The sequence below is a fragment of the Oreochromis niloticus genome, linkage group LG1, assembly GCF_001858045.2.
Source record: "Oreochromis niloticus isolate F11D_XX linkage group LG1, O_niloticus_UMD_NMBU, whole genome shotgun sequence".
Lineage (NCBI taxonomy): Eukaryota > Metazoa > Chordata > Actinopteri > Cichliformes > Cichlidae > Oreochromis > Oreochromis niloticus.
The window spans coordinates 25,311,988-25,324,316 of record NC_031965.2 but is presented as its reverse complement, the minus strand read 5'-3'; the positions used below and the strand labels follow the sequence as shown (position 1 = coordinate 25,324,316).

General features: G+C 40.2%; 1 protein-coding gene across 2 annotated transcripts; it reads right to left on the bottom strand.

The window, feature by feature from the left end:
- Positions 1-189: 189 nt before the first annotated feature.
- Positions 190-11,938, bottom strand: LOC102081738 (zinc finger protein 397). Of its 2 annotated transcripts, none has more exons than XM_019359397.2 (7): positions 11,859-11,938; positions 11,720-11,746; positions 10,870-11,017; positions 10,353-10,411; positions 8,367-8,395; positions 5,194-5,451; positions 190-2,281 (listed from the first exon to the last, which is right to left on the bottom strand). In XM_019359397.2, the coding sequence occupies exons 6-7, from the start codon at positions 5,357-5,359 to the stop codon at positions 1,338-1,340; spliced, it is 1,110 nt and encodes a 369-aa protein (XP_019214942.1). In that variant the 5' UTR covers positions 5,360-5,451; positions 8,367-8,395; positions 10,353-10,411; positions 10,870-11,017; positions 11,720-11,746; positions 11,859-11,938; the 3' UTR covers positions 190-1,337. The 2 variants fall into 2 exon arrangements, with proteins under 2 accessions (XP_019214942.1, XP_019214939.1); XM_019359394.2 differs by having other exon boundaries at positions 10,936-11,017; positions 11,859-11,935.
- Positions 11,939-12,329: the final 391 nt, after the last annotated feature.

The window sequence follows — 12,329 nt, the reverse complement described above, 5'->3', positions numbered from 1 at the left end:
ATTTCATTTCCAGGCTTCCACTTTGACTGTGAAAGCATCAAACTGGGTATTTTACTTTACCACCTGTTACTGTCTGTGATCTGTTTCTCAATCCCATCAGACATCTTTACATATTCAACATCCTGTCATCTTAATGAGGCCTGATGGTTTCTTGATTAAAGGAAAACTGAATCATCACAATCACCCACATCACCAATTTTTCTTTTTAATAGTTTCATGAATGAAACCTTGAACCCACAGCTGCACAGGACAATATGCATTTACCCTTAAATGAACACAGTCATCAGTTAATTTGAGTCAATCTCAAAAAGCACCTTCCTGCTGCTGAAATAACTAGTGTGTTAGATATGTCTGAAAAAGTTCCCAACAAAAGCACCGTTTGCTCCTACCTGACAAATGAAGTTTATTGGGAAATCATTGAGCTGTTGTATTTGTAGGAGACACTCAAAGAATTACATGTTCAGTAGGAATAAACTTTTGTATACTCTGAGATCTAAGTTATCATATGTGATAACCCTAACCCTGTCTTTTGGAGAAAACTCAAACCTTTCTCTCTTTTTTTAAAAAGTGTGTTAGAATGATTATTTTATTTGTTCCTGGAAAGCCAAGATTTTGAAAGATGGGATACGAGAGTCATCTACGATAATGCCTTAGACCTCAGAGGATTCAGTTAGTATGAATATTGTTGGAAACCTGGCACAAATTAATGATGATGATGATTTTGAGAAATAACCTTTTTTCCTCTCCATAACTAGTTCTTAACACAAATTAAGTCTCAGTCAGAGGTCAGACTGGTCACCCCCTGGCACTGGTCACTAGGGAAAAATATGTATCCACACATAAAACGTTATTGCAGTTGTTTGTAAAGTCAACAGTAGTCACCAAGTACTCTAAAAGTGCAAACTGGAACACTGAAATATGTTGGCTGCAGCTGCACGGCACATCTTTTGCTTTAAAAGTGAATGTTTTCCATTTCTGGTTTGGTCCTCTAGCGACCAAAGTAACTGTAGGTTATTTTTAGTGCAGCACCATACATCTCTTTGCCACCAATTTTATTTGACAACAGCGAGCAACCACTTGCAAACCTTTCAGGGATATGCATTTTCACTTACTGACCAGCGGTGGTCGGTAGAGGTCACAGCCGGTCTCTGGACTCGTGCAACTGAAGCATTACCAAATCACCTACAGTATTACAACTTTCTTCATGTCTTCTTCCACAATAGCACAAAGAAACTTTTCAGTATGACATTTGATTAACTTGTGTTTCATCTAACATGTTCTCTGACCCACTCAGGAAAATTTAAGAAAAATATAAAAGAGCAAGTAATTTCTGAAGTCTAGATATTCTCTCCTGTGTGAGTGTTCGTATGAATAATTAGATGGGAGCGTCGGACGAATCTTTTCCCACAAGCCGTGCAACTGTACGGCCTCTCGCCTGAGTGAGTCTTCATGTGGCGAGTCAGATTCGACTGGGCGCTGAATTTAATATGGCACAGGGTGCAACCGTAGGGTTTCTCACCTGTATGAATTACCGTGTGCTTGATGAGGTCGGCTTTCTCTCGAAATTTTTTACCACAGTCGTTACAGCTGTGAGGCTTCTCTCCTGTGTGGATACGCATGTGGGCGTTCATGTTTCCCACCTGAGTGAATCCCTTGCCGCAGAAACTACACGTATGCGGCTTCTGTCCAGAGTGCGAGTTCATGTGAGTCTGTAAATATGAGCGCTGGATGAAGCTTTTGCCACACACGCTGCAACTGTGGGGTTTCTCTCCCGTGTGTGTTTTCATGTGACGAGTCAGAATGGATTTATTCCTGAAATTCTTGTTGCAAACGCTGCAGATGTAAGGTTTTTCTATGGTTTCGCCAGATTTCTCTTCTCTCTTACTGTTTACACCCGAGTGAAGTTTTACACTGTCTTCCTGTTCATCATCACTTATTTCACTCGATGGACACTCGCTGGTCGGCTCTGATGCGCCACAGCTTTGTTTAACAGTTCGAGCTGAGCAGCTGGGCGAACGATCTTCCTCACCATTCCTGACAGTTTGGGACAGATTTTCTGAATGCTTCCCATCCTCACCTCTCTCCACATAAATTATATTAAACATGGCGTCTTTGGTGTCAGCCTCCTCCTGCTTTTCACACACTGGAGCCGACCACAGTTCCACCTCCTGTTCTTCTTTAATCTGGGGCTCTCGGTCATCCTCACACAGGACTGTCTTCTTCTCAGCGTGATCCTGCTCAGAGCAAGCACCATCTTCCTGGACGGAGAACTGCAGAGGGACTAGACAACATCATATATCAGAAAATGGATTTAGGCTTTCACTTTATCAAGCAGAAAGCTATACAATACCAATCTCAGAATTTTTAATTTTTAAATTATGACATGTAGTCTGCTGTTGAAAAAGACAGCTTACTACTTCTTTTGCATGAAACAAAAACAGATGTACTGGAACTTATTCTCTTGATGATTTCTTGTTTTTGATATGAAAACAAAGACTCTGCTTTATTATGAAGCTCGGATAAAACAAAAATACAGTAAATAAACTTTAAAATGCAGTGATGTCACAACTGCATTTAGGTTTTTTGTTTTTTTTTACAGTGTTAGAACTACGGGTTTCTGGGTCATGTTTCATTGTTTTGGCTGCAGTAGTGAAGATGAAAAGTGGAAACAGGTCCTTGTGTTTCACTGGAAGTTTTCTCTATCTGAGGCTTCCTGAACCAAACAGATTACATTGTTCTTTGCAAAACGTTCAGATCATTTCAATTCTTGCATATTTCACTATTTATTTATTGTCAATATAAGTATACAACATACATACCAGCTAAGTAGCTCAAGTAAAAGAGCACAAAAATATGTTAAATGTGAATGAAAAAGCTTTGAACCACCAGGACTCAGAGACTGGCCGACTAGCAAAGCTGAGAAACTGAGAATGTGGTGCTTGATCAGCAGAGAGGTGAAAAAGTGAACAATCACTTTAAGAGAGCTTCCAAAGCTGTGGTTTAGATTTGAGACTGTGGCACCTGACCTAAGAGTCAACTACTTCCAAAAGGTTCTGTGTTTTTATTATAATACATGTCCTGATTTTCCTAAATCCTGCCTGTGACATATGCCCGCCATACAATAATAATGAAAAAGAATAAAACTAACACTGAAACTAAAAAAACTAAACTAAAACTAAACCTCTGGAAACTGAATTTAGAACAAACGCTCAAAATTAAATAAAAGTTCAAACTAATTAGAAAATACAGAACTGTAATAACTCTGGTGGTTGGTACAGTTTCTGCAGTGATGATGATGAATGTGATGATGTATCTGGCTGTTGTGGTGTAGAGTGAGATAAGTCACTGGTTGGTCCCTTGGGCTCTTGGGCTAACTACATGATGACGAAGCTTACGTCAGCAGGGCTGGAGTTTACTCGCAGGAGTGGAAAGTATAATCCCTGCGATATACTGCTCCTCTGCACCAAAGGGGTGGACCCACAACACACTGGAAAGATGAGGTTTATTGGCTTTCATGGGAATGCCTCTGTATCCCTACATAACAGTCAGTGGCTGTGGATGGAGAGATTAGGGTTTGGGCGCCTGGGCTTAGACTGCTAGCACAGTGAAGACAGTCTGAAGAGTTAGTAAACAGAGACCAATGTGCAAGGATCCAGTTTGTCATGTTGGCTTTAAATGTGACTTTAAAGTATCAGAGGTCTTAACAGGCCCTCTACAGTCTGAAAAACTCAGACTCTTCTGCCTGGACCATCAGCAGCCACTGTGTCTCTTCTCCTCAGAATAATACACCACACTACACCGAGAAGCAGTTTAAAAAGCTTCACCGGTTCCAAACAGAGGAAGATGAGGCCAAGCTGGCTGCACTCATGGAGGCAGTGGGGCATAAGAGGAGAATGATAAAACAAAGCTGGAGGCTCTGAGCAGGGAGACGCAGGTCTTTCACACAGTCAGAGCCACAGAGAAGGAGCTGAGACTTGAAGATGACTCTTTCCTAAACAGCTATGGGGCTCTGTCCCAATTTCTGAGGGTTTCAGAACCTGTGTCCAACCTCAGCTGAGATCTTGAGGTTGGAGACAAAAGAAGCTGGGAACTTTTGTGTCCCCACCGTGTTGATTTTATTTGGAGCCAGGCATGAGACTATTTAGAGTAGAGGGCAGAGTCCTACGTTAACAACTAACACAAAGCAAGGTTGGTTAGCAAGCTGAATCCATAAAATGTATAGATGCAATACAAACACACTAAAGTCTGCTTTTCAGCACTAAATTAAAGACATTTAAACATTGTTGACAGCCTTTACCTCACAGCAGGATATATATAATTCCAAAAAAAAAAATGCTGCAAAAAGCACGATCAGCATAAACACAATCACAGGTTTGGTTCAGGTCTGTTTGCACACCTGTCAGTCCTCCATTTGAGCCTCCATAATATCTAAATAGATGAGTTATCAAAAATCTACGACAGTACTGAATGTTCTGAAGGGGTAAATTGGCTATAGAGACCAACTTCTTTACCTGTGCTAGGATGTAAAGATGCTATATATAGCCTACTGTTGGTAAGATGGATTTTGTCTTTAGATTATTAAGATACTCTGTTACTGATGTGGCACTTTAATTGACAGGTGAGCCCAGCTGTAAAGATGCAGATACATAAACCAGGCTTCAAACAGTCAAATTCCTTTTTGATACTGAGGTTTGAAACTATAATATTACCAGATATTACTCTTTACAGTCACTATTTGTTTAATTAACAAACAGATGAGTACTACAAGAAAAAGAGTGGCTACTAATAAACTGTCCCTAAGCACTGAACACTATCGTGAAGCATATTCTGGACTTGGAACAGGTTTATTTCATAATAATATCTTTAAAAATGAAAAAAAAGGCTTATTTTTTTTCCCCATTCTTGAAGCTAGCTACCAGACAAATTATTTTAAACAAGGAAGCCGAGAGATGAAAAGCGCTGAAATTGAAACCTAAATCTTGGTTAAAATACGCAGGAAATCCTCTTGTGGTTCATTTTTATTCATTTGACAGCCATTTTGCATCCCCCTCCCTCCTCTTTCAGGGATGCAAAATGGCGCTATTTGCTGGCTTCTGTAAACCGTTTACTTGATGTTTCCTAAGACTTAAGAATAGCTGAGCTTAACAGATGCTACAAAGTGTCCATACAGCATCAGGGTTGTCCTGCCGTTACCTTTCCACTCGGCCAGGCTTCGCCGTTGTTGCTCGACCTCCTGCTTTGAACGGAACACTTCCTTCTCATAGTCTCTTACAGCTTCTTCAAAGAGATTGAATATTTCCTCGGCAGCCGCCTGCAGTCGTTCATTGACTACAGCTCTTAGTTTCTCTGTTTTGAACATTTCCGCGGGGGATGAGAGTCCTCCAGTTTTTGGACGAGCTCAGGGGAGAAAGGCTTCTTTTGGGTTGCCAGATGTCGCGAGAAAACCAAGAACTGTCAACATTAAAATGACTTTCTGAACATAACTGTAACCACATCCACGTGATCACTCACAATCATCATTATATTATCTTTTCGTAATTTGCAAGTCACAAATATACCATAAAATTAACTGTGTGTTTTATTGTATAGGACTATATTATACTATAAAACAATGTTCATGAAACGGACAAACAAAAGTTTAAATTATGCAATAAGGCCTTTCAAGGACATAAATATGCTGAAGTTGCCCAGTGGAGCTGCCTGTAGTAATTACAAATGCCACGCTGTAAAAGCGAATTCACGTTTATTAGAAGGACATGGCAACAAAGGATTGCCAAGGCACACAATAATAATATCCTATTTCCATGAAAGAGCTTTGGTGCCACCTACTGGTCAAGAAAGAAAAAAGAAAAATTGAGTGGCTCACATGTTTGTATTACCTATTTCATTGCTGGTTGATTTCAGACTACCTACATATCAGAGGTTGCCCATCAAGAAGAAAGTTAAAAAGAAGGAAAGAAAGTTTTTCTTTTTGTTGTCCCTTTAGAGGTTGCAACGTCAGATCACCTTCCTTAATCTCACCCGATCCCTGTCATCTCAACCCTCTGTGTGTTTCTCCTTCCCTTACATCCATAAATCTTCTCTGCGATCTTTCTATTTTCCTCCTGGCTGGCAGCTCCATGCTCAACATCTTTTGTCCAATATATCCATTATTCCTCCTCTGCACATGTCTAAACCATCTCAGCCCAAGTTTCCCTCTGATTTACTCTTTTTCATCCTGGTCAGTTCCAGTGAAAAGCTCTTCTTAACATCTCAGCACAGCCTCCTGTCTCTTCGTCAATGCCGCAGTCTCTAGACCACACAGCTCTCACTCCCATCTTGTAAAACTTCACTTTCACCCTTGCTGTTGTCATGTCCAGTCCTCTATTTTGGCATCTTTAAAATGCTTCACCTAAGACCTTTGAATGCTGTCATGATCAAACCAACAACAATGGGGCAGCTGTGGCTCAGGTGGTACAGTGGGTTGCCTGCTGATTGGATGATTTGTGGATCAAATGACTCCTTCAGTCAGCACTCTGAATATCTTTCAGCAAGACACTGAACCCCAAGTTGCTCCCAAAGCATCCATGTAAGTGCGAGTGCAAATGTTGGAAAGCACTTAGGTATAGACAAAAGTGCTGAATGAGTATGTAAGATTACATGAATGAGATCTGCAGTACCGAGCAAGTGAGTAGAAAGGTGCTACATAAGCACCAGTCTTGCTCACATCACTAACCAATGTTTGTATGCTTTTCTCTGTGCTGGACAATTTAAAACCAAATCGGACTTTCTTAACACACCACAGTTCAGCTCTTACGCATGACCCCCCCCCCCCTTTCAAACAGTGCAGGTAAACAAATGCAGATGGTTTGTTTGCGTTTGTGTGTTTTGTTTTGGTCCCCTTGCTTTTTTTTCTGTTTATGCATTGCCATTTCCATCTTCTCTCACAGCCCAGTACACCCCCCTCCTTCCCAAAACTCCCTCCATTCCTCGCTCCCTCCCTCTGCTCAGGTTCTGCAGGAGTTCACATGATCAAGCAAGGTACCCGAGTAATTACCTGGCATTGTCAAATAAAGTGACCACTGATTCAAATGAGGAGTGAAATATCAAAGACCGGCATTGCCTTTGCAGCCACTACTTATCCGCACAGGAGACAGAGAGGAGATCTGAGAGCTTGGGGACCTGCAGGGAGGCAACAACAACATTCAGCCTTCCATTCCTGGATAAATATCACCAATGGGAGCAACAGAGCCAAACATGCCCAGGTTCACTAGTAACAGCATATTTATTTGTATAACATATCCCACTTATCCATTATTAGCTTGTGTATCCTTTAAAGTGGCCACAGTGCAACTTTAACAAGATGAATTTTGCTATATCCCCGGACCCTCCTGATGTGCATCCTGCTGAGTCTCCCTCAGAGGTCAAAGGTTGGAAATTTATGAATGGTATTGTACTCTGAAGCAGCAGTCACAGGCAGCACGATTACGCCGTGTTTCCAATGTTCTGCAGCAGCACTTTTTCTATATCTCTGGATCACATACAAAGGGAGGAATAAAGAGAAGGTAGTCACCAAGATTAAAACTGAATAGTGCATTAATGTTTGGCAGTGCAAGTCCTCAGCTGCAGAACCACATAATCATTTATAATGAGCAATATTTGTTTTTGATTTTCTTCTTGCTCAAAGTATTACAGTCTAAAACTTTTTTTCCCCTTTTTTAAATCAGCACACACGCTTTTTGCTCCCACCGCACGTTTCTGCTTTCACTACATAATTTACTATACTGTGTAATTTCTTCTACACCTCAATTCAATCAGCACTGACAACGGGACCTTTGACATTTTGACACATTAAGTGGAGGTCGGCCTCAGTGAACAATGTCATTGCTCTGGAAACAGCACCTAAAGAAAAAAAAAAAACCTCATTTCTGATCCCTTCACATTCGAACTAGACAAGCGGCATCCTGGGATTTCTGTTCAGCATAGAGAGAGTACCTGTAATCTGACTCTCCACGTCTAAATGGGAGTTGAATAGGTTACATTGTGCAACACCAAATAAAATGCTTGCAATGCTTTAGTGAGTGTTAGTGAGTGTTTTTCATGGTTGGAGGCGAAATGGGGTTTGTGACGATATTTGAGCGTTTAATGCTATAAACACACAGACTTCCCTCCCTCTGGCATATGGATGGCTCCCAGGGACGCTTTGCATGTAAATATTCATAGTGTGACGGGATGGGCGATTAATTATTAAGTAAAGCATAGAACTGTAATACTTGAATATTGTTTTTTATTTGCTGCACCTGAGGATGAAAATTGAAGAAAGGCTGTTGAGAAATAGAGAGCAATAATTATCAAGCAGAACATTCTATTGGTTCAACTAGACTCACCATGCAGGACCCCTTATTTGTTAGGCGATCTTTGAGGGAGACAAGAGCACAAATACAGTTTGTTAGCAAGACAATTAAGCAAAACCTTTGGTAGTCAAATAAGCCTTTGATCAACACCTGCAGAGAGTAAGGCAAGTTCAAATAACTTTAATTGTATTTATACTGCGCCAAATCACAACAACAGTTGCCTCAAGGTGCTTTAAACTGTAAGTTAAAGACTACAGAGAAAACAGAAAACGCTCCAACAATTAGATGACCCCCTATGAGCAAGCGCTTTCACAACTTGACAAATCTTGTTAGATCTGTTCTACCAAATCTTGAGGAGTCTTCTTGAATTGATAATCACTAAGCTAAGACACTGTGGGACTTCCAGATGCAGTGTGAAGTCCCACACTGCATCTGGAAAACTGGCATATATATAGCAGTGGTGGACAAGCAGAGGGAGAAGTGACAGATATAGCTACAGTGGCTTGCAAAAGTATTCGGCCCCCTTGAACTTTTCCACATTTTGTCACATTACAGCCACAAACATGAATCAATTTTATTGGAATTCCACGTGAAAGAACAATACAAAGTGGTGTACACGTGAGAAGTGGAACAAAAATCATACATGATTCCAAACATTTTTTACAAATAAATAAAGTGGGGTGTGCGTAATTATTCAGCCCCCTTTGGTCTGAGTGCAGTCAGTTGCCCATAGACATTGCCCGATGAGAGCCAATGACTAAATCGAGTGCACCTGTGTGTAATCTAATGTCAGTACAAATACAGCTGCTCTGTGACGGCCTCAGAGGTTGTCTAAGAGAATATTGGGAGCAACAACACCATGAAGTCCAAAGAACACACCAGACAGGTCAGGGATAAAGTTATTGAGAAATTTAAAGCAGGCTTAGGCTACAAAAAGATTTCCCAAGCCTTGAACATCCCACGGAGCACTGTTCAAGCCATCATTCAGAAATGGAAGGAGTATGGCACAACTGGAAACCTACCAAGACAAGGCCGTCCACCTAAACTCACAGGCCGAACAAGGAGAGCGCTGATCAGAAATGCAGCCAAGAGGCCCATGGTGACTCTGGACGAGCTGCAAAGATCTACAGCTCAGGTGGGGGAATCTGTCCATATACTATTAGTCGTGCACTGCACAAAGTTGGCCTTTATGGAAGAGTGGCAAGAAGAAAGCCATTGTTAACAGAAAACCATACGAAGTCCCGTTTGCAGTTTGCCACAAGCCATGTGGGGGACACAGCAAACATGTGGAAGAAGGTGCTCTGGTCAGATGAGACCAAAATGGAACTTGTTGGCCAAAACGCAAAACGCTATGTGTGGCAGAAAACTAACACTGCACATCACTCTGAACACACCATCCCCACTGTCAAACATGGTGGTGGCAGCATCATGCTCTGGGGGTGCTTCTCTCTAGCAGGGACAGGGAAGCTGGTCAGAGTTGATGGGAAGCTGGATGGAGCCAAATACAGGGCAATCTTGGAAGAAAACCTCTTGGGGTCTGCAAAAGACTTGAGACTGGGGCGGACGTTCACCTTCCAGCAGGACAACGACCCTGAACATAAAGCCAGGGCAACAATGGAATGGTTTAAAACAAAACATATCCATGTGTTAGAATGGCCCAGTCAAAGTCCAGATCTAAATCCAATTGAGAATCTGTGGCAAGATCTGAAAACTGCTGTTCACAAACGCCGAATACTTTTGCAAGCCACTGTATACCAAGTGATAGCAACATCACTCGAGAAGCTGAAGAAGGGTGAGGATTCAAGATTCTTAATCTTGAATCTTAAAAAGAATACTTAAAGAATACCTAAACATGATATACCAAGGTCTGACTGAGAGATTTCTGAAAAAACTTAAAACGTACGGCTCTACTTATCACTTCCAACATAAATGAAGACAGAAAACTGCATCAAAACAGCAATGCAATGCAAAATACCATTATGCTGAAAATCTGGGTGCTACTACTGCATAGGTACTTACTTTGGTGGGGGGGGGTTCTTCTCCTGTCTTTTAGGCACCAGGCCTTTGGCCAGCTGCTCCTGAAAAAAACACATTAAAAAAAAAAACCACATAAGTACTTCCAACAAACATTGCTGCCCAGGACAATGAAACTGATGGTGGATATATATATATATATATCTATATCTATATATATATATATATATATATATATATATATATATATATATATATATATCTATATCTATATATATCTATATATATATATATATATATATATATATATATATATATATATAGATATATATAGATATAGATATATATATATATATCTATATATATATATATAGATATATATATATATATCTATATATATAGATATATCTATATATATAGATATATATATATATATAGATATATATAGATATAGATATATATATATATATATATATATAGATATAGATATATATATATATATAGATATAGATATATAGATATATATTAAATAAAAAAAAAAAAACCCTGGAGAAATACTTACTGGCATCAGCCCTTTACCCAAATGCTTCTGATGGTGTAATAACTTCTTTTCTCATCCCACACATACCCGAACCCTTTACTTCAGCTCCCGCCGGTCTGCTTCTCATGGCGGGGGCTGTTTCTTCCAGATCCGGCGGTACTCTTGGAGTCTGCAGACATGAGAAAAACCAGTGAGCAAACATGTAACTATCACATCAATGTGAATCTGATGGGTGTGGTTTAAAACAAAACATATCCATGTGTTAGAATGGCCCAGTCAAAGTCCAGATCTAAATCCAATCGAGAATCTGTGGCAAGATCTGAAAACTGCTGTTCACAAACGCTGTCCATCTAATCTGACTGAGCTGGAGCTGTTTTGCAAAGAAGAATGGGCAAGGATTTCAGTCTCTAGATGTGCAAAGCTGGTAGAGACATACCTTAAAAGACTGGCAGCTGTAATTGCAGCAAAAGGTAGTTCTACAAAGTATTGACTCAGGGGGCTGAATAATTACGCACACCCCACTTTATTTATTTGTAAAAAATGTTTGGAATCATGTATGATTTTCGTTCCACTTCTCAAGTGTACACCACTTTGTATTGGTCTTTCACGTGGAATTCCAATAAAATTGAATCATGTTTGTGGCTGTAATGTGACAAAATGTGGAAAAGTTCAAGGGGGCCGAATACTTTTGCAAGCCACTGTATACCAAGTGATAGCAACATCACTCGAGAAGCTCAAGAAGGGTGAGGATTCAAGATTCTTAATCTTGAATCTTAAAAAGAATACTTAAAGAATACCTAAACATGATATATATATATATATATAAAAATAATTGAAGAAAAAAAAAAAAAAACCCTGGAGAAATACTTACTGGCACCAGGCCTTTAGCCAGCTGCTCCTGAAAAAAAACACATAAAAAAAAAAAAACACATAAGTACTTCCAACAAACATTGCTGCCCAGGACAATGAAACTGATGGTGTAATAACTTCTTTTCTCATCCCACACATACCCGTATCCAATTTTTTAGCCCCCGCCGGTCTGCTTCGCCCGGCGGGGGCTGTTTCTCCCACGCCCGGCGGTACTGTTCCAGTCTGCAGACATGAGAAAAACCAGTGAGCAAACATGTAACTATCACATCAATGTGAATCTGATGGGTGTGATTTTTCCAGACTGACGGAAGTGCAAACAGAATGTTACAGAACTGTCATACAGCATGAGAGTAATCAATTCAAATTAGTGTCCTTTATTTGGCATAATTACTGTCTAACTGACAGAAGTTACAGGAAGTACTGCAAGTTAAATTAAGCTGACAAAAACCTTTTAGTGCTGAATAGACACTTACAAGCTCCACATTCAAGAACAATCTGAGCACACTGTCATCAGTTATCATCAGTGGGTAACTCTAGTTATGTATGAAATAGAGCTGGGTCTCATCACTGATTTCTACAATCGATTCGATCCCCGATTCGAATCAAATTGA